The sequence below is a fragment of the Pollicipes pollicipes genome, unplaced genomic scaffold (assembly GCF_011947565.3).
Source record: "Pollicipes pollicipes isolate AB1234 unplaced genomic scaffold, Ppol_2.1 Scaffold_6052;HRSCAF=7182_pilon_pilon_pilon, whole genome shotgun sequence".
Taxonomy (NCBI): domain Eukaryota; kingdom Metazoa; phylum Arthropoda; class Thecostraca; order Pollicipedomorpha; family Pollicipedidae; genus Pollicipes; species Pollicipes pollicipes.
The window spans coordinates 6,932,470-6,956,703 of NW_023596805.1; the positions used below are offsets into that span (position 1 = coordinate 6,932,470).

At 59.0% G+C, this 24,234-nt stretch overlaps 1 protein-coding gene across 1 annotated transcript in view; it reads right to left on the reverse strand.

Moving 5' to 3' along the window:
- Positions 1-1,071: 1,071 nt before the first annotated feature.
- LOC119104740 (dysferlin) overlaps positions 1,072-24,234 on the reverse strand; it is a 77,907-nt gene continuing 54,744 nt past the window's right edge. Inside the window, exons 25-42 of the mRNA XM_037228459.1 lie at positions 23,251-23,325; positions 22,613-22,715; positions 20,585-20,704; positions 19,886-20,067; positions 18,385-18,505; positions 15,631-15,764; positions 14,466-14,627; positions 13,926-14,068; positions 12,516-12,642; positions 10,734-11,087; positions 5,610-5,701; positions 5,030-5,183; positions 4,334-4,440; positions 3,880-4,008; positions 3,051-3,221; positions 2,430-2,578; positions 1,656-1,801; positions 1,072-1,165 (exon numbers count right to left, since the gene is read on the reverse strand). Coding sequence (XP_037084354.1) covers positions 1,079-1,165; positions 1,656-1,801; positions 2,430-2,578; positions 3,051-3,221; positions 3,880-4,008; positions 4,334-4,440; positions 5,030-5,183; positions 5,610-5,701; positions 10,734-11,087; positions 12,516-12,642; positions 13,926-14,068; positions 14,466-14,627; positions 15,631-15,764; positions 18,385-18,505; positions 19,886-20,067; positions 20,585-20,704; positions 22,613-22,715; positions 23,251-23,325 — 2,556 coding nt within the window. The 3' untranslated portion in view covers positions 1,072-1,078. The remainder of the gene's footprint in view (positions 1,166-1,655; positions 1,802-2,429; positions 2,579-3,050; positions 3,222-3,879; positions 4,009-4,333; positions 4,441-5,029; positions 5,184-5,609; positions 5,702-10,733; positions 11,088-12,515; positions 12,643-13,925; positions 14,069-14,465; positions 14,628-15,630; positions 15,765-18,384; positions 18,506-19,885; positions 20,068-20,584; positions 20,705-22,612; positions 22,716-23,250; positions 23,326-24,234) is intronic.

Genomic DNA, 24,234 nt, shown 5'->3' on the forward strand with positions numbered 1-24,234 from the left:
GGTGTAAGTGACCGGCTGGACGCAGTGTCAGTGACCCGGCAAGACGTGGGGGTCAGTGACCCGGCAGGGCGCGGGCACGCATCGACACAGCGGCCGGTCCGCCGCACAGAGATGGCCGGCCGTGCAGTAAACGGCCCCGCAAACCACGACACTGGTTTGGTACAGCTGCGTTCTCGCGATCCGACCACGAGATCAGGTACTGCGCGCAATGCACTGTCAGCGCCACAATAAGGGCGCATCGCAGTGCACGAGGGCTTTTTCTGCTCAGCACGCTTTGATAACCTTCACGCGCTTAGTATGTTCTCAACACATTAGCCGCACATTCTCACGTCCTTCGCACGTGCCCACGTTCTCAGAACGTCCTCACGTCCTTAGCACGTTCTTGCGTTAATGTTTAGCACGTCCTTGGCATTCCCACATTCTCTGCGCGTTCTCAAATTCACGACTAACACGTCCTCAGAGCCAGAAGCCATCCACGCAAACCAAGCAGAACTTAGCTCGCAAGACCGCACAGAGCGGAGCCTGTCCAGTGACGCAGGCTTCAGAGCCACTGCGGGAAGCGGGACAGCTCTCCTTTCAGGGAGAGGCTTACGAGCGCCGACAGAGCGGCGCACAATGAGTCTCATTAAAACGTGATGTATGGCCGACTCCAAAACGACCATCTACCGCCCGGCGCTCCCGCCAGCTGATGAAAATGCGTGGCGGCAGGACTGAGATGGGACGGCGAGTTATGTCGAGGTGATTACTGGCAGGCGGACGCGACGGCAGCGGGAATCTTTCACGGGTAACAAAGGGAACACTAGTCTCACGGACAAACAGCAGGACATTGGTAGTGAACGTGATCATCAATAAAAGGTAGACAACCACGCATATGCCATCACTATGTGTCAGAACGTGTCATCACTATATCTGCGCGGACAGCCGAGCCAGGCTAGCCACAAAGCCAGACAAGATTCAAGGCCACGTCCTCAAACGCGCCTCCAGCCAGTTTAACACAGATGTGCCAGACGTGGACCCGCGCAGAAGCAGCACCAGCGCAGCGCCGGTCCTCCCCGGCGCCGCGGGGCTCGAGCAGCGCTTACTTGCTGGGTTCGCGGGGCGTGATGTCGAACGGAGGACCTGGCGGACCCGCCAACTTCGGGAAGATGTCCACCAGCATCTCCAGCTGGAACACGGCGCGAGTCAGCACCGACTCGTCAAGCGGACGCCGGTGCGGCCGCTGCCGCGCTGAGATAAGCCATCGGGCGGCATGGCCAAGCGGGGTACCGACTCCACCGCAGGGTCCAGTGACGACCAAAGGCAACGGGTGTAATACGGCCAACAGCACTTACACGGCTTGGACAGTATGCAACGGCTTCATTTGCACCTTTGTCGTGATCGTATCATGTTACGACTTCAACGCTCTCTCCACAGCGCCGGCACCTGACGAAATAGAGCACCAGTCGCTGAATACTGCATGTTCTATCGCAGCCAATAGGGGGCGTCGACCGAAATCTCCGGCGAGTTTCAGTCAAAATCCGTATCTCTCCAGTCCCAGTTTCGAATCTCCCCTGTCCCGGCCAGTACCTCCCTAGCCCCCCTCGTCCTGGCTCGCACCTCCCCTCCCACCGGCTAAGCCCCTCTCCCCTCCCCGGCCCCCACCCGCGTCTGCCCACCTTCCCCTGCTCGAGGTCGGGCATGGCCGGGTTGAACAGGCGGCGCGTCTCCACGTGCTCGGGCACCAGCTCGAACGTGTGCAGCACCAGCAGCGCCAGCCTCTCGTCGTCCGGGCCCAGCGTCGGCGGCCGCTCCGCCGACCGGTCTGCCGCGCCGCCGCACACGTCAAGAACATTGGAAAAACACGGCACACATCAAGAACATTAGAAGGTCAGAAGAACATTAGAAGGTCAAGAACATTAAAAGGTCAGCACACATCAAGAACGTCACAATAAATGCAGGTATGAATGAATGAAAATGAAATGATATTGATAGAGAAACAAAAGTGAAATGATAGTGATAATGATGTGATAGTGAACGAAAATAATCAGTAATAACCATAATACTCGTAACTAAAACTGATGTGAACATTAATAGATGTAGCAGTGGGCGCGCAGGCGGCCTGATACGGGCCGAGGACAAGGTCAGGAAGGCTTGGAGCGCCGGCCGTAGGAGAAGGCCAGCTCCGGGCAACGGCCAAACCCCGTGTGACGACCCACACTTAACGTTTCGGTCTCTGGATGCGCAAATCCTGACCTTGGTCCGTTCTCACTGACCAACCAAATCTCCACGCGCCTCACGATAGCGACAACCCCAACAAGCCCAACGATCAACCCCAACAAGCCCAACAACCCCAACGATCCCGCCCCGACAGCTAGTTTCCACACCCCAAAACCATGAAAATATTGTTCCTCGACTGACCTTCCAGCTGACCTTATTGACCTTTTACTGACCTTCCAGCTCGCTGAGCCGGTAGTGTTTGTTGCCGATGACCACCTCCGTCTTGGAGAGCCACAGCGGCTGCGAGCGGTTGTTGGTCTCGCAGACGTTTTCCAGAATCTCGCGCGGCGTCTGGGCGTCGCGCCACTGGTTCGGGCCCGACCTGCGGGGTCAGGTCAGGTCACGTGGGGTCGAGGTCATCACCGCTACGGGGCTTGCCTTGACAGGGGAAGACGGGCACATGGGTGGAAAATACGGGCACGGGTACTTACTCCCAGGTGCAGCCCACAGATCATATTTGATAGCTAGATTATCTCACAGGATTAGTAACAACTGCGTTGTTTCAAGTGCCAGTGAAACAATGCCTCTGTATTTTAACTGGGAACAAGTTCTCTGCTCGAGTTATATCACTGACGACATCATGTTGATCCGAGAATGCGCACACACTAAATAACAACATCGACATGGATGCGACCTCAGCAGAATTCACAAGAAGACATCACACAGAGAAGACAGCGCACTTGCCAAGAACACCCAAACGGGGAATCACAACGGCCGAAATGAAGTCCTCCAGCCATCAGCCCAGGTCGCGCGAGCCGGACCTTTGTCTGTACACCGGGTACCTCCGTACTCACAGGTGGTACTCGCGCGGTATGCCGCACGTGGCGCGGTACTTGGTCATGTAGCGGTTCTCCAGGTCGACCTTGGTCTCGCCGATCAGGTCGTCCTTCGAGACCAGGTCGTAGTCCATGACGGACACGGTGAGGTCCTTCTCCTTGGGCAGCATGCAGGTGAACTCCATGAAGCTGAAGGGGCGGGCGGCAGGCGCGGGTCAGGTCCCGACGGGGCGGCGAGGGTGTTAGCCAACGGTGTCAGCCAACGGTGTCAGCCAACGGTGTCAGCCAACGGTGCCAGCCGGCAAGGAATGACGTCAGACAACACAGGAGCGGCCAACCACGGTCAACGGTGTCGCACAAGGCAGCCCGTAGCCAACCAAAGTCAATGGTGTCAACTGGCACAGGATGATGTCAGGCAACACAGCCCACAGCCAAAAAGTGTCAACAGTGTCAGCCAGTACAGGACGCAGTCCAATGACACAGCCTACATCAAACGAATGCCAATGGTGTCAACCCACACGGTCAGTGTCAACCCAGTCAACAGTCAACCAAGGCCAATAGTGTCAGTCAACACAGGACGGTGTCAGACAATACCGGGCAGTGTCAGACAACACGGGGCGACGTCCGCCCACAGATCTCGCGTATTCACCCCCGGGGGCCTCGTCCGCGAGCTCCGATGACAACAGTGGGCAAGCTGGGCCGACACCGACAGGTAACAGCGTTCGTAGCACGCAAATCAGTAAGCACCAATCCGATCGGCGGACGAGGGCGACGAGCTGCGCGGTGACCATGACGCCGGCCCGAAATAAAATCGCATCGCGTTTATGAGACCCGGTGACTCTCGCACCTGCCGAAGATGGGGTTGAGCGTGTTGGGCCGGTACTGGTCCCTGGTGTCCTGCTTCTGCTTTCCCAGCTGCACGCGCAGGTACGGGTCCGACATTCCGTTGGAATCCTGCGGCGACAGGTCCCAGCATCTGCCGCCAGGGGCGCCACCGTCGGATGAGATGAGACACGCGGACGCACGCACGCGCGCCGCGCAATGCGATCAGCGCGCGGCAAACCGCGACGCCTCAACAAGCACATGACACGAAGCTGACGCCAACACGGGTCAGCGCGAGGGTCAACCGCCAAAAACCAGCCAAAGAAAGGAAACTACAAAAAGGGGCAGAGGGAAACACGAGAAAATATATTCACCCGAGAAGCTTACATGCATCCCATCGAACGCGCCAACACAAACACAGCGGGTGGCGAGGTTCGAACCCACAACCTTTCTGCTGCGGGCCTGAGGCTCTACGGCACCTGATGAAGTATACGCGGACGATGACCTCCTCAGATGCTGACGGCGGGATGCCACGAATCTGTCGGGGAGGCAGCGGCAGGCTCGGATCGTCCGGCAGCGTGTACACCTGCCGAGTCAAAGGTCAGGTCAGAGGTCACGTCAAAGGGCAGTGTTCTTCTGCGGGAATGGTCAGAGGTAAGTTCAGAGCGAAGCGTAGACCTGCGGATAGGGCAGGGGTCGGTGCACATGTCAGAGGTCAGTGTATAGGTCAGAGGTCAGCATACATCTGTGTATAGGTCAGGTCAGTACACACTTGCAGAGGTCTGAGATAAGCGCACAGGTCAGGGCTCAAGGCACACCTGCGGAAAGGGCAAATGTCAGTGCACAGGTACAAGGTCAGCGTATAGATCAGATAACAGTGTACAGGTCAGGGGTCAGAGGTCAGTGCAGACCTGCCAACAGGTCAAGGGGTCACAACTGCACAAGTGGGAAGAGGTCAGGGGCCACAACACAATCATGATAGTCATATCACAACGCAAACACACAATGCATCAGCAGTACAGTTGCCCCCGTCGACCCCCCCCCCCCCCGCGTAGCCCCACTGACCCTCCCGCGTGACCCCACTGACGCTTCCGCGTGACCCCACTGACCCTCCCGCATGACCCCACTGGCGCTTCCGCGCGACCCCACTGGCGCTTCCGCGCGACCCCACTGACCCGCATGGTGCCCTTGAACTCGCCGACGGTGGCCGACTCCTCGTCTTCACACGACTTGCCACGGTGGATGTCCAGCGTGTTCAGGATGTCCTTGAAGTGGTCGAAGCACGCCACTCGCTCCAGCTCCACCGGGTAGATCTCCAGCTTCTCGTACCTGCCGCAGAAGACGGTGAACACCTAGCGGGCTCCAGCGGGCAGATGTTCAACTTCTCAACTCGTAGAGAAGACGGCATCGGAATACGGAGACTGCACCGCGTACACCTCGCTGTGGCATGATTTTGCAGGAGCAGTCGCACAAACCGACGGTGCTGGGCAGCTCCTCTGCGCTGAAGAACTCCACATTTCACCTAAATGTCCGCGTGCATGCGGGATCACAGGCTGAAGGTCCCAGATCGAACCGCCATCGTCACTTCCACAGCGTCACGTCAGCCATCCTCACGGGAGAGTTGACGGGGCTTTCCGTCGCCACGCGCCGCACACCACCGGAGCGTAGCCTCCGCGCGGACCAAGAGCGTAGCCTCCCCCCGGCCCACCGACTGGGGTGTCGGGCTGGAGAGAAGCTACCGGTGGGTCGGCTCACCCTCGCTTGAGGTAGTCGCCGCACTTCCTGAGCTCGCCGGCCGACGCGTAGTACTTGCTCCACCAGTCCAGGTTCTTGTCGCGGTCCTCCGCCTTGACACCCGCCCGCCGGTTAGAGGCCGCGTGACACACGCACGCAAACAGCTTAGGAACTTCGAAAATATTGTGAACCTTCTATGGTTTGGGCGTTATTCACGGTGTGAATAAGAAAACGAGACCTAAATTTAAAAAATTAATTGGAGGAAGTCGGAGTTCAAAATAAAGAAAAGTGAATATCTCACAGTCCTGTGGCCACGTGCAAAAAGGCACTTTTGCTAAGTTTTGTTACAATGCGTCTGCTGCTTTCCAGCACACTTCAGCGATTTCCTAGTGTCGGAAGTGATGTTTGTAACTGAGAAACATCAAGGCGTTAGAACACTGTTCGGCAGGGGCGCGGCCAGGCGGCGTCTTCGGCTCGCCACTGGAGCCCGGCCGCACATAGGCCGGGCGTCCCCTGCCGCCGTCGCCTGGACGCGCCCCCTGCCGCACCCACCTTCTCTCGCCACTCGTCGCCGGGGCGTCGCCGCGTCTCGGAGGTGACCTCTGACCTGCCCTCTGACCCCGGGTCAGAGGCGTGCTCCGGCCGCGGCAGTCGCCCATCGGACTACGTCAGCAGCGGCGGCGGGCGTGCGGTTAGTGCAAGCGGCAACTGCCGGCTCGACCCCAGCGCCTCCGCGCGGCCGGCGGCGGAAACAGCGCCGCTGTTCAGAAACTGACCCGCGGTGACTGACAAGCTGACTGGCCACGGCGAGAGGCTAATTTTCAGACATTTGACATACTGGGTTTTTTCCTTTTTGATCGCGACTTATTCACGCGCCGGGAAACGTGGTGCTTTGTTATGGTAGACCACAGTGAATCGTAGGATTTTAATCACAAATAAATAGAATAAATGACAGCGTCAAATTTGTCACCCTAGAGCAGACCGGCGGCAACATTGGTGTCGCTCATAAAGGCTCCAGGCAGACCCGCTCAGCGACCCGCGAAAGCTAACCTGCTGACAACGTTCGTCAGTTTCTGAACAGCACCGATGTGACCACCGCGACCTGATACGGGCGCCGGCGGCGGGGGCCGAGCGGGGGGGGGGGGGGGGCGAGCAGAGGGAGAGGGGGCAGTCATGGCGCGTGCAGCGCGGGGCAGCTGGCACAGCGGCCTCGTGCAGGATGTTCAAGCTCGGCCGCATACAGCTGATGTTAGTGGTTAGAAAGCGGCGCTACGGTGCGTAAAACGCACGCACGATGCTCCGTGTCAATGTAGGCACAACTCCTGCTGTAACCCAGCGCAATGGAGCCCGGTATGTGTTGCCCGTGCAGCTAGGCTGTATCTGCGCACGAGCCGCTGCGGCCCGAGGGACGGCCCTGCCCTGGGGAAGGGACGGTCCCTGCCCCGCAAGGGTGGGACCGTCCCTGCTGCCCTGCGCGGCACGTCTGAGGCCTGCACGTCTGAGCTCTGCTGATCTGAGAACTGCTGGTCTGAGAGCTACTGGTCTGAGCATGTACGACGGTAACAGACGTTATGACATCCTGCATCTCAACATTCCCAGCACGCGTGTTCTCAAGCCTGGCCATACACATCCTGGACATCGCACATCTCCCGTCATGCAGCCGAAGAGCGGAAGAAAACACACCGAAGCTCCCTTTGCGGCGCGCGGCACCGCTGAAAGTCCAGCCGTGTGCGCAACGAGACGGCAACCGGAAACGGCGCCTGTGGCAGCCCAAGTGAGGGCGCTGTCCACACCGATCCATGCAGACCAGTCACAAGGTCCACGTGTAAGCCTGCGCCAGTGCTGTATCCCAGCGGCAGCGTTCAAAAACTCCCTACAACTGTCACAGCTGACACAGTAAGCAGCAGTGGCCATTGTTTCCGATCGGAGCCGTGACGTCACCGCCTGCAGGTGAGTCGTGTGACGTCACCGTCCGCAGGTGACGTCATAGTTCGGTCTGATACCCCGGCGACGACGATCAGCACATCAACCAAGCTTCGCCTGTCTCGCACGCCAGCGGTCGGCAGTGTCCCAGCGCGGGCCACCGGGTCGCCGACACCCGACGTTCTCCCGGCAACAGCACAGCCAGCGCTCTCACCACAGCGCCGCCGCGTTCAGAACGCGCGCCACATCTTCGCAGAACGACACCTCAACGGCGACACTCCAGCGTCTACGCGCTCAGCACGCTCCGAACAGCCAGACACGGGACTGGACGATCGCAAGGCGCACCGGATCGTGCCCAGCTGGCGCTTGCACCGCGGCGTGCAAGCGCCAGCTGGGCACGACCCGTTTCCACCATCACCTTCGTTGCACGCGGCCCGACTGTGCAGCGGCTCTCGGCGGTAAGGCTAGTCCCCGCCGGTGACGAGGCGGGACAGGAGACGCGCCCCCGGAATCAACAGCTCGTGCTCGGGGAGCTTACGGTCCCCGACGGACCAGGGAGCCCTGCACTGGCGGAACACAAGGCGGCCACACCGCAGTCTCAGCATCGCCAACGGAGCAATTGTCCGGTATCCCAGCTGCATTACAGGTATCCTTGACAAAGCAGGCACATGCCCCCTGCCGCGACCATGTCCCCTATCCAGTGCAGCGCATCCCTGGCTTACACGAACACAGCATCGAAAAGCATTCTGTAAGCGGCATGTTAAGTCCCGGTAGCAATCACAGCGCTCCAAATCTAAACCGCTGTCCGCGCTTGTGACGACAGAAGACGTTTCCACGTTGCGAAGCGGAGACATACACACCCTGTAATCGGACGCGTGGAAGAACGAAGCACGTACAGACGAGCCAACGTTGACAACAGCGGCCGACCGCCGTCAGACGTAAGCGCATGACTGATGCATGTCACGTGACGGGCGCGTGTCGCAGCGTAAGCGGTACAAACAGAGCACGGCGAGCGACGGACGATAGCCGAGCAGCGATGCGTGAGTTGTGTCCCGAAGGTGGCGGGTTCGAGGCTCACCACCGGTCGTGTTTTTCGGTTCGGTTGTTTACTGCATTCGGCGCGAGAGACCGCAAACTCTCGCGACTAAAGGTAATATATGCTGCTTACGTCTTGCGACAGACAAAAGGTGACTGAATGCCAAGTGCAGAGACCAGAAGTTTAAAAGACCAGCCCGAAATCTATATTTTGTAGCTAAAAAGCATAACCATAAACAATGGGACATATGTGTATATCTAAGCATACATTAGGTTTCAAAAAAGCATAAGTTTACTTATATGATCACCTACATGCTTTGGCAATCAATTACCTTAACCTTAACATAACAGCGGAGTACACGGACCACGCGGCCTTTTTCCCCACTGAGTTCCAGCACAGAAAGAGTTCCAACCACAGACACATGTCTCTAAAGAGGCTGATCTGTCTCTCGGCTGTCTGCTGGGCTCCACCACAGGGAAGACGTGCGAATCATGTGGTACAGCGATCAGACAACGGTACACCGTTGCCCGATGCGGCGGTATGTAGTGTCCCAAAGCGTGTCGACGTTCGAGAGCTGGCATACGAACAAAGGCAAGCGACTTGCCAGCCGCGTGAGCAGCACGACAAAAAGGCGCGGCCCCATAGACAACTGTTGCTTCACCACAGTGTGTGTCCCTCGCGACATCCAGACATCACGCGCAGCAGACGCCAGAAACGGCCAGCGGTAGTAGCCACACATAAAACAGAGACAGATGCACTCCCAGAACTATGCGCCGGTTACGAGTGTCCCGCGGCAGTAGCCGTACATAACACAGCTGACCGAGCTGACATATGAGCATGTGTTGTCTACATTCCGTGTCCCCGCCAGTAGCTGCACATAACACGGGTCGAGCCCGGCGCGGCGCTCGCGCTCGACCGTCACCTCATCCGGGTCGACCGGGTCGTCGTCGACCAGCGCCTCCGTGCTGCTGAAGACGCCCGGCCCGTCCATGCCGCCACGGAAGGCGTGCGACAGCAGACGGTACGTGCGCCAGCCCTACGCCAACTCGGCTCGTGAGTGACAGGGCGCGGGTTCAAGACCCGGTGGGGGTTGAGTTCGGCGGCGCAGTCTGCCGTCTGGTCTAGAGCCACAGTGATGTTGCGGACGAAGTCGAACACTCGCCGCACAGCGTTAAGACACTTCACAACCGCAGAACAGGCAGAAGAACTCCTGGTCACATACCACTTCAGTAGCCACTTGCATGGAGGCAGCATGCCTCCATGAGGCATGCCTCCATGCCTCCAACATGCCGCACACGCATGGAGGCATGCAACTCAAACACATCCAGCAACAACAGGACATTTTTCAACGAAATAACACGTTACTAGAGTCTGGCGCCGCGTCCACCACAGCGCCAAGTCCAGCGCAACGTCAGAGACAGTCTGCTCGCGCAACACAACGGGCACGGCACCAGACAGCACAGGCACAGGGGCATCACAAACATATCTCGGTCAACGCACGCCTCGGGCACATGGCTCTCGGCGAAAATTCAATTCAAGTCAGTTCACGACGCACGCAATTCGTCATGGACAAACCCTCTGCCAGAATATCGCTCGAAAAAGGTGCGGCCTTCATTGGAGCTTCTGGAGGACGTTTCCAAGCCCGCCTGGCGCGATGCGCATCCCAGCTGAGGGCGCCGACGTCCGAACCAGGCTCCCATCCGCCGACTGCCGCCGAAATACGAATGAGCGAAAAAAAAGAAATACGAAAAAAAAACATCGAATTGGAACCAAAACCAAGCCAGCCCCAGCCCTCGTGTTAGCCAAGACACGCGCGTGTCTTGTGGAGGGAGCATTCACGCCACCATGCCTTGGCTTGGTAGCTACGATCGCCACCACCTGTCTCTCTACTGCGACGCCGCTATTCACAAAGCGTGGCGAAAGCTCCGTGCCTGTCGGCCACGGCCGAAGCCTCAGTTTCGACGCTCACCGACAGATGTCGGTAATGGATGCAGTCCGCGTCACCGAGCCACCCTCACCCTCGTTTGGAGTCATGCAGGTCTCCGCAATGCCACCAGAACCAAAGCATCGTCAGAACCACCTCAACAAGGAGAGCGACAGGCAGGAGTCCGAAACAGGAGTCTGGAACAGGAGTCCGGGGAGACACCTGCCGGAGAGTAGCGGAACCAGCGGCTCCGGGGCATTACCTCCGGGTCGTGCTGCTCCAGCGCGTGCACGAACTCGGTGCGCTCCTGCACGGCCAGGCTGGGCTCGCGCACGGCGGCCTTCTTCAGCACCTGCGCGTGCTCGAAGCCCTCCCTGCCGCTAAAGTTGCCATGGATCGAGACGGCCGTCATGGGCGCCTCCTCGGCGGCGCCAAGCGTCATCGCGCGCGCCATCGGTGACCGGCGCGGCGGCGCCGCCGGCGCGCCGGCCACCGCGATCTGCGACTCCAGGTCCGACAGCTGCTGGTACTCGAAGTTGTTGGAGCGGCCGAAGCGGCCTCGCCGGCCGGCGCTAGCCGGCGCCGCCAGCGCCGGCGCCGCGTCCACGGCAACCAGCTGGGGTACAATCGACCGTCAGGGTGCGCGGCGGAACACGGGCTATCGCGACGCGAACGGGGCCATGTTCGGCCGCCTATCCAGGCATGTAGCGGGAAAAGAACCGTGAGCGTAGGGACACAACTATGAACACCGGAAAATATCGGTATGATCCTGCCCATAGCCAAGCCACGAGTGCTGCGTCGAGGTGTGTGGGGCGGCGGAGAGGAAAAGGGTCGATAATGGTCACAGTCGGCCACAGCCACAGTCGGCCCGCCACAGTCAGCCACAGCCGGGCCACAGTCGGCCCGTTACGGGGTGGGACTCTGTGGCCACCCGTTACGAACCATGCAGGCTCGGCATCACAACTTAGATGACGCTGAACCGCCGGCCGAAGCGGCCCCACCATCGGCAGCAGCTGTGGCCAGTTCCAGACCCGCCAGACTCGTCCTGATCTGCACTGAGAGCGCCCTCGCCACACTTACCTCGCGGCGGGCCACGATATCTGCACGGGCTCTTTCAAAAGGAGACGGAGGAGAGCGGCCGACAAGGATCACAACACTCGACACACTGACCAGTCTGGAGAGACAAGGATCGCAGCAACGAACGCTCCCTCCAGTCAGGAAACAGGCTCGCAGCAATGAGCACTCTCCAGCAGGGAGAGTGCAGGCCGGGCGTTACTGGGCAGTTACGGGCAGGAGAAGACGCACAGAAGTGTGACCTGCGGCTTCAGCACGCCGAGCGGCGATCGAAGCCGCCCCGGTGCCGGACGCGCGCTCAAGAACAGTACGAACACTGACGCGACTGTGTGAGAGCGAGCTTCCGCCCAGACCACCTGCATGCCACGCCTACTGTGACGCGGTCTCAACCGGCACATTCAGGTTCATACCTACCCAGTATGCCACGGTACCACGGTCCGTCAGCAGGGCGTATACAGCAAAACGGCGCACATCTGAGGCGGAGCTCACGCGGGCCAGAACACAGCGCTGGCTGGCAGCACGCTAGCGACAGCAAGCAGCGAGCACGCAGTGCCAGCGCGCTAGCCTGGGCGGCTGGAGAGTGACCGCACGCACACGCACACACGCGGGTATCACACAAGCACTAACACAGGCGGTGAACAGCAGGCATTTCCCGCCTGCAAACTAACACGGACGGGAGAGAAACGACGGGAAACAGCGGAATTAGTCACAGCAGACGGCGGCGGTTGATTCACCGGGCGTCTTTAGGCCGAGTCGAACGTTGGGAGGCGGGCGTCGGGAGGCGGTCTTTGGGAGGCGGACGTCGGGAGGCGGTCACCGGAAGGCGGTCTTCGGGAGGGGGTCTTCATGAGGCGGTCACCGGGAGGCGGGCGTTGGGAGGCGGTCACCGGGAGGCGGGCGTTGGGAGGCGGGCGTCGGGAGGCGGTCGTCAGGCGGGCAGCGGGCCACACATCCTGCACGGACACAGTACCTGCTCGTCGCCGCCGCCGCCGGCCGGGCTGCCCTCCGGGATGGCTGGATCTATGTCGATGACGGTCGACTGCCTCGTCATCGTCGACTGCCGGTGCACAGTCGACTGGCGGCGGACTGGCTTCGACCTGCGGCCACCGGCGACCGGGTCACATCGGCCGCCGGCGACCGGGTCACATCAGCCGACAGCAGCCGGGTCACATCGACCAGGTCACATCGGCTGCAGGCGACCGGGTCACATCGGCCACCGGCGACCGGGTCACATCAGCCGCCGGCGACCGGGTCACATCAGCCGCGGGCGACCGGGTCACACCGACCGCCAGCGACCAGGTCACATCGGCCGCCAGCGACCAGGTCACATCGGACGCGGGCGACCGGGTCACATCGGACGCGGGCGACCGGGTCACATCGACCGGGTCACACCGGCCGCCAGCGACCAGGTCACATCGGCCGCCAGCGACCAGGTCACATCGGACGCGGGCGACCGGGTCACATCGACCGGGTCACATCGGCCGCCGTCGACCGGGTCACATCGACCAGGTTACATCGGCCGCCGGCGACCGGGTCACATCGGCCGCCGGCAACCGGGTCACATCTGCCGCCGGCCGCCACAGCGCTCCTGCCTTTCAAAATACGTCCAGTAGGGTGTGCAGGATGCGAATATACATTAATGCTGCCAGAATCCTGGCTCTCCAGAGGCCTACGGACGCAATTTGCTACCTTTTGACCCCGAAACCTGACATCTGACCTGCGTCCGCCAAGCCCGAGGCACTTAGATGCTCGGTTGGCCGCCGGCCGGATCGGTGCTGATTGGTCGATTGTGAGCCAGGAGAGGGACGACAGACAGGGAACCCCAAACCGGGGGTAAAATGGCACAAAAATCCGAAATTCCTGCGACCCAAGTGGCAGAACATTGACATACTGCACACCACGTACCGGCGATTGCGGCTAACCCGGCGCTCGCGTCCGGAGCGGCATAACCGACGCACGGAGCCCCCCGGGCGTCCCCGGTACTCATACGGCAAATCCATGGCTATGTCTCACGCTAGGATTCACATTTCAAGTCGATGTCCATGCCCCGCGCCAGTCCCCATGCTCCCCAACAGAACTCGCCAGTCCGCAAAACAGCTGACAGCTTACGACAGCACTTACGCTGCACGCCGGCCTTGGCACTCCACATCGACACTTACATTCCAGACCAGCACCCACACTTGGTAATCGCCACATTCTATACCAGCACCCACACTTGGTAATCGCCACATTCCATACCAGCACCCACACTTGGTAATCGCCCTCATCCCACACCTCACGCCGCGCGCCAACGGCCTACGGCCTTCTCCCATCCCCCCACACTCCGCGCCGGCCGCTCGCGGCGTTCCTCGGGATAGGGTGGAGGGAGGCGGCCACTCACTTGACGTTCATCAGCGGCTCGATGCTGTACTCGTGCAGGGAGCGGATCACGTGCGTGCCCACCACGGGCCGCGAGCCGAAGCTGCGGTGGTCCCGCACCTTGATGTTCAGCGGCGGCATGTACAGCGGCTCCTTCGGCAGCATCTACGGCAGCGGCAGCCGCATCAGCGGCACGAGCAGACGACTTCACAGGTTTGAGACAAACCTCGTTCGGTCGGGCGCGCTTTCCGTTATCACAAATCAGAGCATCGCTCAGCGTACCTACCGAAAAAATACTCGTACAAGCACGACGAAATACCTCGTCATAAATACCTACGCAATAAGCACGTAAGCATTTACAATACCACGTATACAGATACCACGTAAAAGCACGTAGGTATAATTATGACATACATTCGGTCCCGGACATCCCGTCACCAGTTCAGTTTTCGCGGTCCATCCATCGTCGCACCCGCGAGCCTCCACCACAAGCGCGGCCGACCGACTGCGTGCGAAAATCTGATCTCCCCCCCCCCCCCTTTGGGCGGCAGCCCCCACTCACGATCTCCATGAAGAGGAACGGGTCGGCGAAGTTGGGATGCTGCTTGACGTCGCCCATGACCTCTGACGTCACCACCTTGCCGGCGCACTCGAACTCGATGGCTGGGTTGCGCACGGAGCGCAGCTCGAACGACCTCATGTTGCGCACGCCCCAGCACAGGATCTGCGGGCGGCACAGCGTCGGCTGGTGAGAAGTCCCCGGCGGGTCGGGCAGCGCAGAAGGGTCAGTTTGCCGCGGCGGCACAGGGGCCGATGGACCACCCCGACCGTGTCGCCGGAGGACGCGAGTCGTCCTGCGCCGCACATGCCGAAGCAAGGTCTGGTGGCAACAGTCAGAAGCCAGCGCAGTTGGAAAAACATCTTAAAAGCCTGCTGCTATCACCACATGACCTGGAAAACGTGAGAAAGGTACGGGGAAGTGATTACCACCAGGACGTTCTCCACTGGCTGGTGCAGCAGTCGAGAGGCGGGGGGAGCGCTTGTTACTATGTTAAGGTGTCCACCAGGGACGCTCTCCACCGGTTACTAGAGCGGTAGAATGAGAGGCAGGGGAGGGGCTGTTCATATGCGGAATAATTTACACCCCTTGCTTCTCAACGCAGGTTTCCATGATGAAAAACGAACGCAACGCTACTATCGCACAAGCTCTGGGCTTCTCACAGTCAGAAAGCACATCTGAGAACGAGAAATTCACGTGCAATACCCTCCCAGACTGTATCTCCCAACGACAAAGGACAGCTGGTGTCGGGCAATCCTAATTCACGCGATCACGCTATATACAGCAGACCACATGACGCATTCGGATGCATTAAAATATAGGAGAGTACATGTAAACAGGCAAAGGGCACAAAACAGATAGAGACATAGAGTAAGACCGAGGCATGAAGAGGCATAGATGCCAAGGATCATTTACACTGTTTCCCTCATAACGGCGCCACTACAACCGAAAACTCCGCGACCAAAACATCTAGGCCTGCCTTCCTCTCCCCTCCGCCCACAAACCATAAACCACAAACCACAAACCACAAACCACAAACCATTAACCCTCCCCTTCCCCAGCGCGGCCCTATGTGACTTGGGTCGGGACGGGGCAGAGCGAAAGAAAGCCAGCGAGCGGCAAGCGACCAGGCGGACGGAAAGGCGGACGGGCGCGGCCCTCCTCCCACCTCCACGGCGGTACGCTGCAGCACGGGCCGTATGCCGCTAGGCACGTAGTACAGCGTGCCACCCTTCTTCGTCGGCGGCAGGAACGGCAGCTCCGACACCTTGCAGTAGAGCTCGAACGAGGCCAGCAGCTCGCCTGTGGTACCGGCGGCCGGGTCACGCGCGGGTCATCGGGTCACGCGCAGGTCAGGTCGGGTCACGAGGGCGGCTGACGTGAGGACGAGACACACCCGCTGTGGGGCGGGGCTCTTCTGGACCTGGGGCGGCCACAGGGGCACACGGCAGCCTGACACGAGAACAGGAGTATGGGGGTGATCTACGTCACAGAGGCGGCCTTACCAACTCGCCTACAGCAACGATAGGCGACGACATGCCATCTGGGTTTAAAATCAATGACATGCGGGGGGGGGGGGAGACTACGTGGCCACCTGGGGCAGGGGCAGCTTTCAACCACCACGCCTGCGTCGCGGATAAGGGCTTAATCGGAAGCCTAGGGCACTATGGCAGGTACACTGTCATACGACCTCAACCGCCCGAGGTGCGGGTGTGTATATGTGTGCATATATACACTTAGGAATTGACATAACTATCATCATGTTACTACCAAAATTATGCATCATATTATCTAATATAATCAGTACTGCTTGTGTATCTGTACGTTATTCATTAATACGGTCCTCTTGAGAAAAAAACTGCCGCTAAACATAATAGACGCGCGACTCCGTAGCCCAGAAATCAAACACAGATAGTGCGCAGTTGAGAAGCCTGCGGACGGCACGTGACAATAACGCATCAGAGCATAGCGCTTTCCATCCGCGGAAACCCATGGACAACTTACTGGACTGAGAGACAGAGGAGACCCACACCGCCGGGGAGATTGCGGCGAAAGGAATGACAATGAACCACCGCCGTGGACGATGCTACGTAGGACATTATAACTACGCGTTAAATCAAACTATAATATGATATAAATGTTATGTATTACTTTATATATATATATATATATATATATATATATACATTAAGATTAATTACGTAGGATATTACTTAAGAAAGCATACCACATCTTACAGGGGATCAACAGTGATATCACAAGGCGCTCGTGACAAGCTCGTTGGCAACGATTCACGGGCAGATAGCAGCCAACGATAATTCCGCGTGTTAGGGAATCACAAGACAGATTACGGAGACTCTTTGGCCCACGCATTCAATTAATGACACACGGCAAGCGCGCGGTTTGGGGTCACACACACTTCGCTGAGCACGAATCTCTACGCTCGTTTATTTCAAACAGTAGGCGTCTTGTTGGAGAATGATTGACAGAACTGAACTGGAGGCGACGGTTACAAACGTGCTGCACGCCATCGTTTCGCATGTGTCGCCACCAAGACCAGATAACACGTCATCTTTGAAGCGCATCATTTCGGCGTTACTTTCCACCGAAATTGTGGGTACGGAACGCCCCAAACCGATCCAAGGCACCGACGACTCAAGCCGCAACGATGATAGAAAACAACGAAGGCTAGTCGAGGTAAGTTTCACACGAAAACAGGGAAGCAGGTCCGCAGCCGGCCATGCGAAGTTATGAAGAAAACACGCCACATCCACTCATCTCGACGTAACGAAGCCGACAGAACAAAAGCAACGTCAAAACAAAAGCACAAACCAAAACGACGTCAGACGCCACGAACGGCACCGACCAGAAGCTGCCGCGCCGTCCGGCCGGCCTGTCCGTGACGTCAGCCTGACGTCACACTGACCGTGGTAGGGCCTGTCGGAGAGCTCGCCCCGCTCCGAGGGCTTCAGGTACGCCCGCTCTCGTCCCCAGCCAGAGGCTACGCGCACACGATGGCCGGTCACATGCGGGCCGCCCGTTCCCAGCCAGTGCAGCGGCCAGGCGGCCCAGCCAGCGGCGTCGGAGCAGCACCCAGACAACGGAGCTGCTCCAGCTGCTCGCTACGAGCCCGTCCCCCGTGCCGACGGGGCGACACCGGCAGAGCCCGCATCGAGGACGGCTTCTGTTGCGTGCTTTGGAACAGCTCACCAACGCTCCCCACAGATAACTACGTTTGGAATGAGATTATTCTTGAGTTGAAGCGAAGTCAAGAGATGAGATTATCTTTATGAGATTCTGGACTTTATTCGTCATCTGGCGATTTCAACCGTTCAGCAGCGTATGCGGCGAGTGGGAGATGAATTTACTTCCTCGGCTTACATTGTGCTAACGTTGGACAGCACGCGGTGGCCCCACCACCCGTGGCAGGACAGGGCGGCCGAACCACCCAAATCTATTTGGTCCGCTTCAGGTGAAAGGTACCGCTTGAAACATCGTTAAAAAACTAGCTGCGACCAAAAATGAAAGCGTAGATCATTACGACCCTGACATCGACAATAACACACAATCAAAAATGCATCCAACACAACATAGCAACTGCGGGAAGTTGACAACCGATAATACGCCGGTTAATGCCATGCCTGCTGCCATGATCGTGTGCAACACGACAAAATGTACCGCGCCATTCTCAAGTTTAGTGCAAATGACAAGGAAGCGCAAGTTCCCGTGCAATGCGCGAATACCGCGACAAAATGCAACGCGCCATGCAACTACAAATGCGCATCGGAAGATGGTTCCAGCGCCCTCCATCGTGTTAAGAAGCATCACCCGTGCCTCAAACACCGGACCTGCAGGTGAGATGAGGTCAGGTCAGATCAGGTCAGGTCAGGTCAGGCTCGGCGCGCCGTCGGCCGGTACTGACCTGCGCTGTCGTTGTCGCCCTTGCTGAACTTGAACCACTGCAGCGGCGGTGGGTGGGCCTTGCTCGGGTCCAGGTGGACGGTGGGCGTGGCTACGGCCCGGCCCAGGAACTCGGGCTCGCCCTGCGCACCCGGTCAGGGGGCGGGGTCAGGTCACGCCAGGCCAGGGGTGGGGTCAGGTCACGCCGGGTCAGGGGTAGGGGTCAGGTCACGCCGGGTCAGGAGCGGGTCAGGCCACGCCAGGTCAGGGGTGGGGTCAGGTCACGCCGGGTCAGGAGCGGGTCAGGTCACGCCGGGTCAGGGGTGGGGTCAGGTCACGCCAGGTCAGGAGGCGGGGTCAGGTCACGTCCGGTCAGGGGCGGGGTCCGGTCACGCCGGGTCAGGGGTGGGGTCAGGTCACGCCGGGTCAGGAGCGGGTCAGGTCACGCCAGGTCAGGGGCGGGGTCAGGTCACGCCGGGTCAGGGGTGGGGTCAGGTCACGCCAGGTCAGGGGCGGGGTCAGGTCACGCCGGGTCAGGAGCGGGTCAGGTCACGCCAGGTCAGGGGTGGGGTCAGGTCACGCCGGGGTCGGAGCGGGTCAGGTCACGCCAGGTCAGGGGCAGGGTCAGGTCACGTCCGGTCAGGGGCGGGGCCAGGGAGAGGAATACGACCAAATATTCCCTATGCCCACCGCACCAGAATAGTAGGGGACAGACTAGTAGGTCGGCAAGGTCACACTGGTGAGTGGAGGGGTAAGGTCACACGGAGAGGGGCTGGCCGAGATCCACTAAACAGCACCAAAAATTTCATGGGAACTACAGTGGAGAAAACTGACACCAAACACCATCACCTAGTGTAGCGACATCATATACTGGCTATCGAGTACAAACTAGCCCGTGCACGTAATTGACACGCTGAGAGCGAGGGGAAAATTGAGTCACAATGAGGGGACGATAAACCCTCAAGACAACGTCCCCAGGGACAGTCCCGTAAACGCACACCAGGTTGGGGTTTCAGAGGTAGGCGGCGACAGCGAGCGTCCCCTGCTCGTCACCCACCCACCAACCAATCACAACGCCGGGAAGCTGATCATCACGGTAATGATCATCGGATCAAATCAATGATCATCACGGTTTGGGCCTATGGGCGGCTGTCTCCTTGGCTGCAACCACCCAGGCAGAACTTCTCCTGATTAACGCCAAATTTGGACCCCCCCCCCCCCAAAAAAAAGGGCACTGCCACAGCCAACTCTTGCTGCTGGCACACTTTCCCTCCTTCCGCCCCACGACAAAGTCTCCGCTCGATAACCCGGCCTAACGACGTGTTCTTGTCTGTTGAAAGAGAACGCGACACGAGACGCGACAAGAAGCAGTCAGCACGCCCCTTTTACGGAGCGTCGTGCGCCTGCACCGGCCCTATTATCGCTCCGGGGCGCGGCACCACCGGGACCCGAACTCGGCCTCCCTATGTGCGAGCCCAACACACTAACCCCTCTGCCGGCTCCTGGCGGCGCGCTCCACTCACGTAGGTGTCGTGGTCGAACACCTCGATGATGACCTGCGGCGGCTGCTCCAGGATGAACATGGGGTCGCCGTGGATGGTGAGGTCGTCGTACAGCAGCGTCTGGTCCCAGGTGGGGCACAGCGTGGCCCGACCCCGCTCCGTCCGCTGCGAGAAGTTCAGGAAGCTGACGCAGGCGTACGGATCTGCGGGCAGAGCGGCGCCACCGTCGGTCACGTGCTGTGGAACGGGGACGATGCGTGACAAGGCCAGACCAGCCGACCTAGCGTGCTCCAGTATCGTAAGACCGGGGCTGGTCATGCGTTACGGGCGTTTCGCGCGACTTCGACACTGGCATGTGACGTCATTGAAACATCTGACGCAGACGTGCAGGTGGCGTCACGCTTAATGACGTCACGATCAACGTGCATGGTTTATTTTTAACCTTCAGATTTCAGCCACTAACGCATTCCGTGCTGCGTTTCATACACGCATCAGGACGGGCGCACCATTGGGGGGCCGATTTTACCCTCCGGCGCCAATCTACTTGTCACATTATGTCCCGCTTCATGCCCACAACCGCCAATAAAAAGCACACAAAACGACACACGCGTCTTGTACGGCCCTGTGTGCAGCCCGTCACCAGCACGCCGCCGGCCACCGAACCCCGCCCGAGCGGCGTTAGCGGGCGGCGGCGCTGCGGCCGAGCAGACCGCCACCTACCGGAGAAGCCCGTCTTGTCTCCGGCCAGCAGGTCGCGCGCCTGGTAGATGTAGGCGCGCAGCTGGTACTGCTGCTCCATAGTGTGCACCAGGTACATCTTGGGACAGCTGAGGTGGACAACTGCCAGCCAGCCCGGTCACAGGTCACACAAAGGTCACGCAGAGGTCATATAGAGGTCATACAGACGCCACACAGGACGACGGCCTAAGAGGGCCGCCGGTGTAATCGGTGTGAGCCGTGGCGTTGGTGAGAATGGTGCATGAACGACGCCGCGTACTTCTTTTCGGCAACGTGGCTGTCATGGTTTCAGGACATTAAAAACTGGTGAAAGACATTCCCAGCACATTAATTTCCAACAATGCTGAGCTTGTGTAACCGTGGTTCATCCTACAAATTGTCCAATGATGCACATCTCGTGCAAAGGCACAAGGCCAAGCTGAACATGCATTGCGTTCAAGCTGTGATGTTATCAGCAGCGGTACAAACTCACTCGTTCAAAATGTCGTTAGGTCCACACCCATGCCTTAGTGTTGCAGCAGGAAAAAACTGAGCCCACCGCCATGCAAAGTGAAGACTGATTAACCGGCCACCGCCACCCGTGTTATCCTCACGGCGTGCGTTGGCAGAGCGCTGGGGCGAATCAGTAAACATTCAAGCTATCGGCATAGAGCTGAGTGACTGGGGGCAGCAAGGCATGTGTGCCGGTGGCGGTCAGAACGGGCTGGCGTCAGGTCGATGCCCGAGGTCAGGTCGATAGCGACCCGGGATCAGGCCGATACCGACCCCAGGTCAGGTTCATACCGACCCGAGGTCAGGCCGATACCGACCCGAGGTCAGGTCCATACCGACCCGAGGTCGGGCCGATGCTGACCCGAGGTCAGGCCGATGCCGACCAGAGGTCATGCCGATACCGACCCGAGGTCAGGTCGATACCAACCCGAAGTCAAGCCGGTATCGACCCGAAGTCAGGCCGATACCGACCCGAGGTCAGATCGATGCCCGAGGTCAGGTCGATAGCGACCCGAGATCAGGCCGATACCGACCCCAGGTCAGGTTCATACCGACCCGAGGTCAGGCCGATACCAACCCGAGGTCAGGTCCATACCGACCCGAGGTCAGGCCCATGCCGACCAGAGGTCAGGCCGATGCCGACCAGAGGTCATGCCGATACCGACCCGAGGTCAGGTCGATACCAACCCGAAGTCAAGCCGGTATCGACCCGAAGTCAGGCCGATACCGACCCGAGGTCAGATCGATACCGACCCGAGGTCAGATCGATACCGACCCGAGGTCAGGTCGATACCAATCCGAAGTCAAGCCAGTACCGACCTGAGGTCAGGCCGATACCGACCCGAGGTCAGATCGATACTGACCCGAGGTCAGGCCAATGTCGAGGTCAGGCCGATACCAACCCGAAGTCAAGCCGGTACCGACCGGAGGCCAGGCCGATACCGACCCGAAGTCAGGTCGATGCCCGAGGCCAGGTTTTAAAATGACCGGAAACCGGGTTCATACCGACCCGAGGACTCGAGCTCACACGAGGCCAGGTCCTTACCAAACCCAGGTCGAGCTCATGACGACTCAGCACCAGAATCATGTCCAACCAAGGTCCGGACAATAATGATAATAAATGAAAAAGTAGAGTTGAACAATGAACCAAACTAAACGAAATAATCCGTGAATAGCCTCAAAATTAACCAGCCCCTGAGCCCCAGCGACCATTACCACGTAGTGACGTTAAACGTCAGCCACCGACAGCGGGTCCAGAGGCTCTCCTCTCACGTCTCCATGCCGTCACTGCCAGCCTCACGCCGGCCAGATCACCAGATCATGCTGCCGTGCTGGCCGCTTCATGCCGTCCACGCAGGTCAGGTCAGGCCAGGCCAGGTCAGGCCAGACCAGGTCAGCCCAGGCCAGGTGAGGTGAGGTGAGATGAGGTGGGGTGAGCAGCAGCGGTGAGTGTGCAGAGCCGTGCCGTCCCAAAGCCGGCTTCAGGCGCGAAGCGCTACGATACGTCACTTTTGCTACCTTCCGAGTCGGGATCTTTCAGCCTGAAGATGGGCAGCTGGGGCACACTGTGGGTCGACATCACCAGCTTGCGGTGCCAGCGGCGGCGACGCACCATGTCCATCTGGGGACGGCCGGGTCACGGGGTCATCCAGAGGTCGCCACCGCTGAAGGGACAGGTCATAATGTGACACGACCGCGTGCCGCACAATGCGATGGGATCTTGTGCGACAGATTGGTTGCGGACTACCTTATGTTTGTGACGTACCTAGCGCATCATCAGAACACTTCCGGCTAATAAATGACAACAATATTTGGATCTAACACATTCGTCTCTACGGTCAGCTAGCTTCGCAGTCTCCTAAGCCATTTCTTGCGGGGACGACGAAATAATTACGATGAACGCCAGACTCGAACCCACCACCTATGTATACACGGTCGTGAAGGAGACACCTTCCTTGGGCCTCCTCCCCTCCTACCTCCCCTCGGGCCTCCTGCATCCCTTGGACCCCACCACGCATGCTATTACGCAGAGGTACTTACCACCGTCGAATCTTCCTCACCTCTGTAGCACTCCAGCTTCCCACGCGTAACCTTTTCCGCTTAAAACGCACGTGGTCTGCGTCACGCAGCTTGAAAACATAGTCAGCGGAGCTCACCTTTCGCTCGCGGGCGTGGAACTTCAGACCGAAGAGCGGCGCGTACTCCCAGCCCTCCTTGTCAGCCTCCGTCTGCTGCAGAGCGGCGGCACCGGCGACGGTCAGGTGGTGCCGGGCAGATGAACACGAGGACAGGAGGAGCACGAGGACAGGAGGAGCGCGGGGACAGAAGCGCGAGGGCAGGAGCTCGCGGACAGGAGAGACGCGAGGACAGGAGGAGCGCGAGGACAGGAGGAGCGCGAGAAGAGGAGAAGCCCGAGGACGGGAGAAGCGCGGGGACAGAAGCTCGCGGATAGGAGACACTCAAGGACAGAACGAGCGCAAGGACGGGAGGAGCGGTGCCGGGGCGTGGGGATGACGCCAGCCGGGCACATGCCTTCAGTCAACGTGATCCACACGGAAAGGCTGGGACATTCGCGCATTTCCCGCGGAGAGGATGTGCTTGGAGATCCCATCAGATGATGGAAGTGAGGACAGAGGCATCCTGCGCCTCATCCACAATAACCAGGGAGCCAATAACACAGTTGACCAGAAACGAACAACAAACAAATGAGGACTAGATGGGAGACGTACAGATTCTACCCACCTTTAGGTACATTCCTCCATCCAGTGTCAGTTCAACACAGATTCAAGAGCCCACAACTAAGGCAATAATAATCGCGTTCGATAGGTTCGGATGAAATCAATACCTGACGCCGGCATATACGCACACCTCATAGCTTGACATACAAAACTTCACATGACGTTAACACTTACCCGTAAACAGTGCACGCCATGCGGTTAATGGCAATGATGATTTGGGCTTTGGGGCGCGACGAGTGCGCTAGTCACATGGCGTCCATCGCAATGCGATTACTAAAGGTCCATTCGACCAGCTCCATTTCAATACAGGTCGGGAAACACCTCAAGACGTTATGCCTTTCTTGTGGCGTATCTTCGCGCTATGCTTATCATAATCATACATGTAGTAGCTGACCTAGCAGG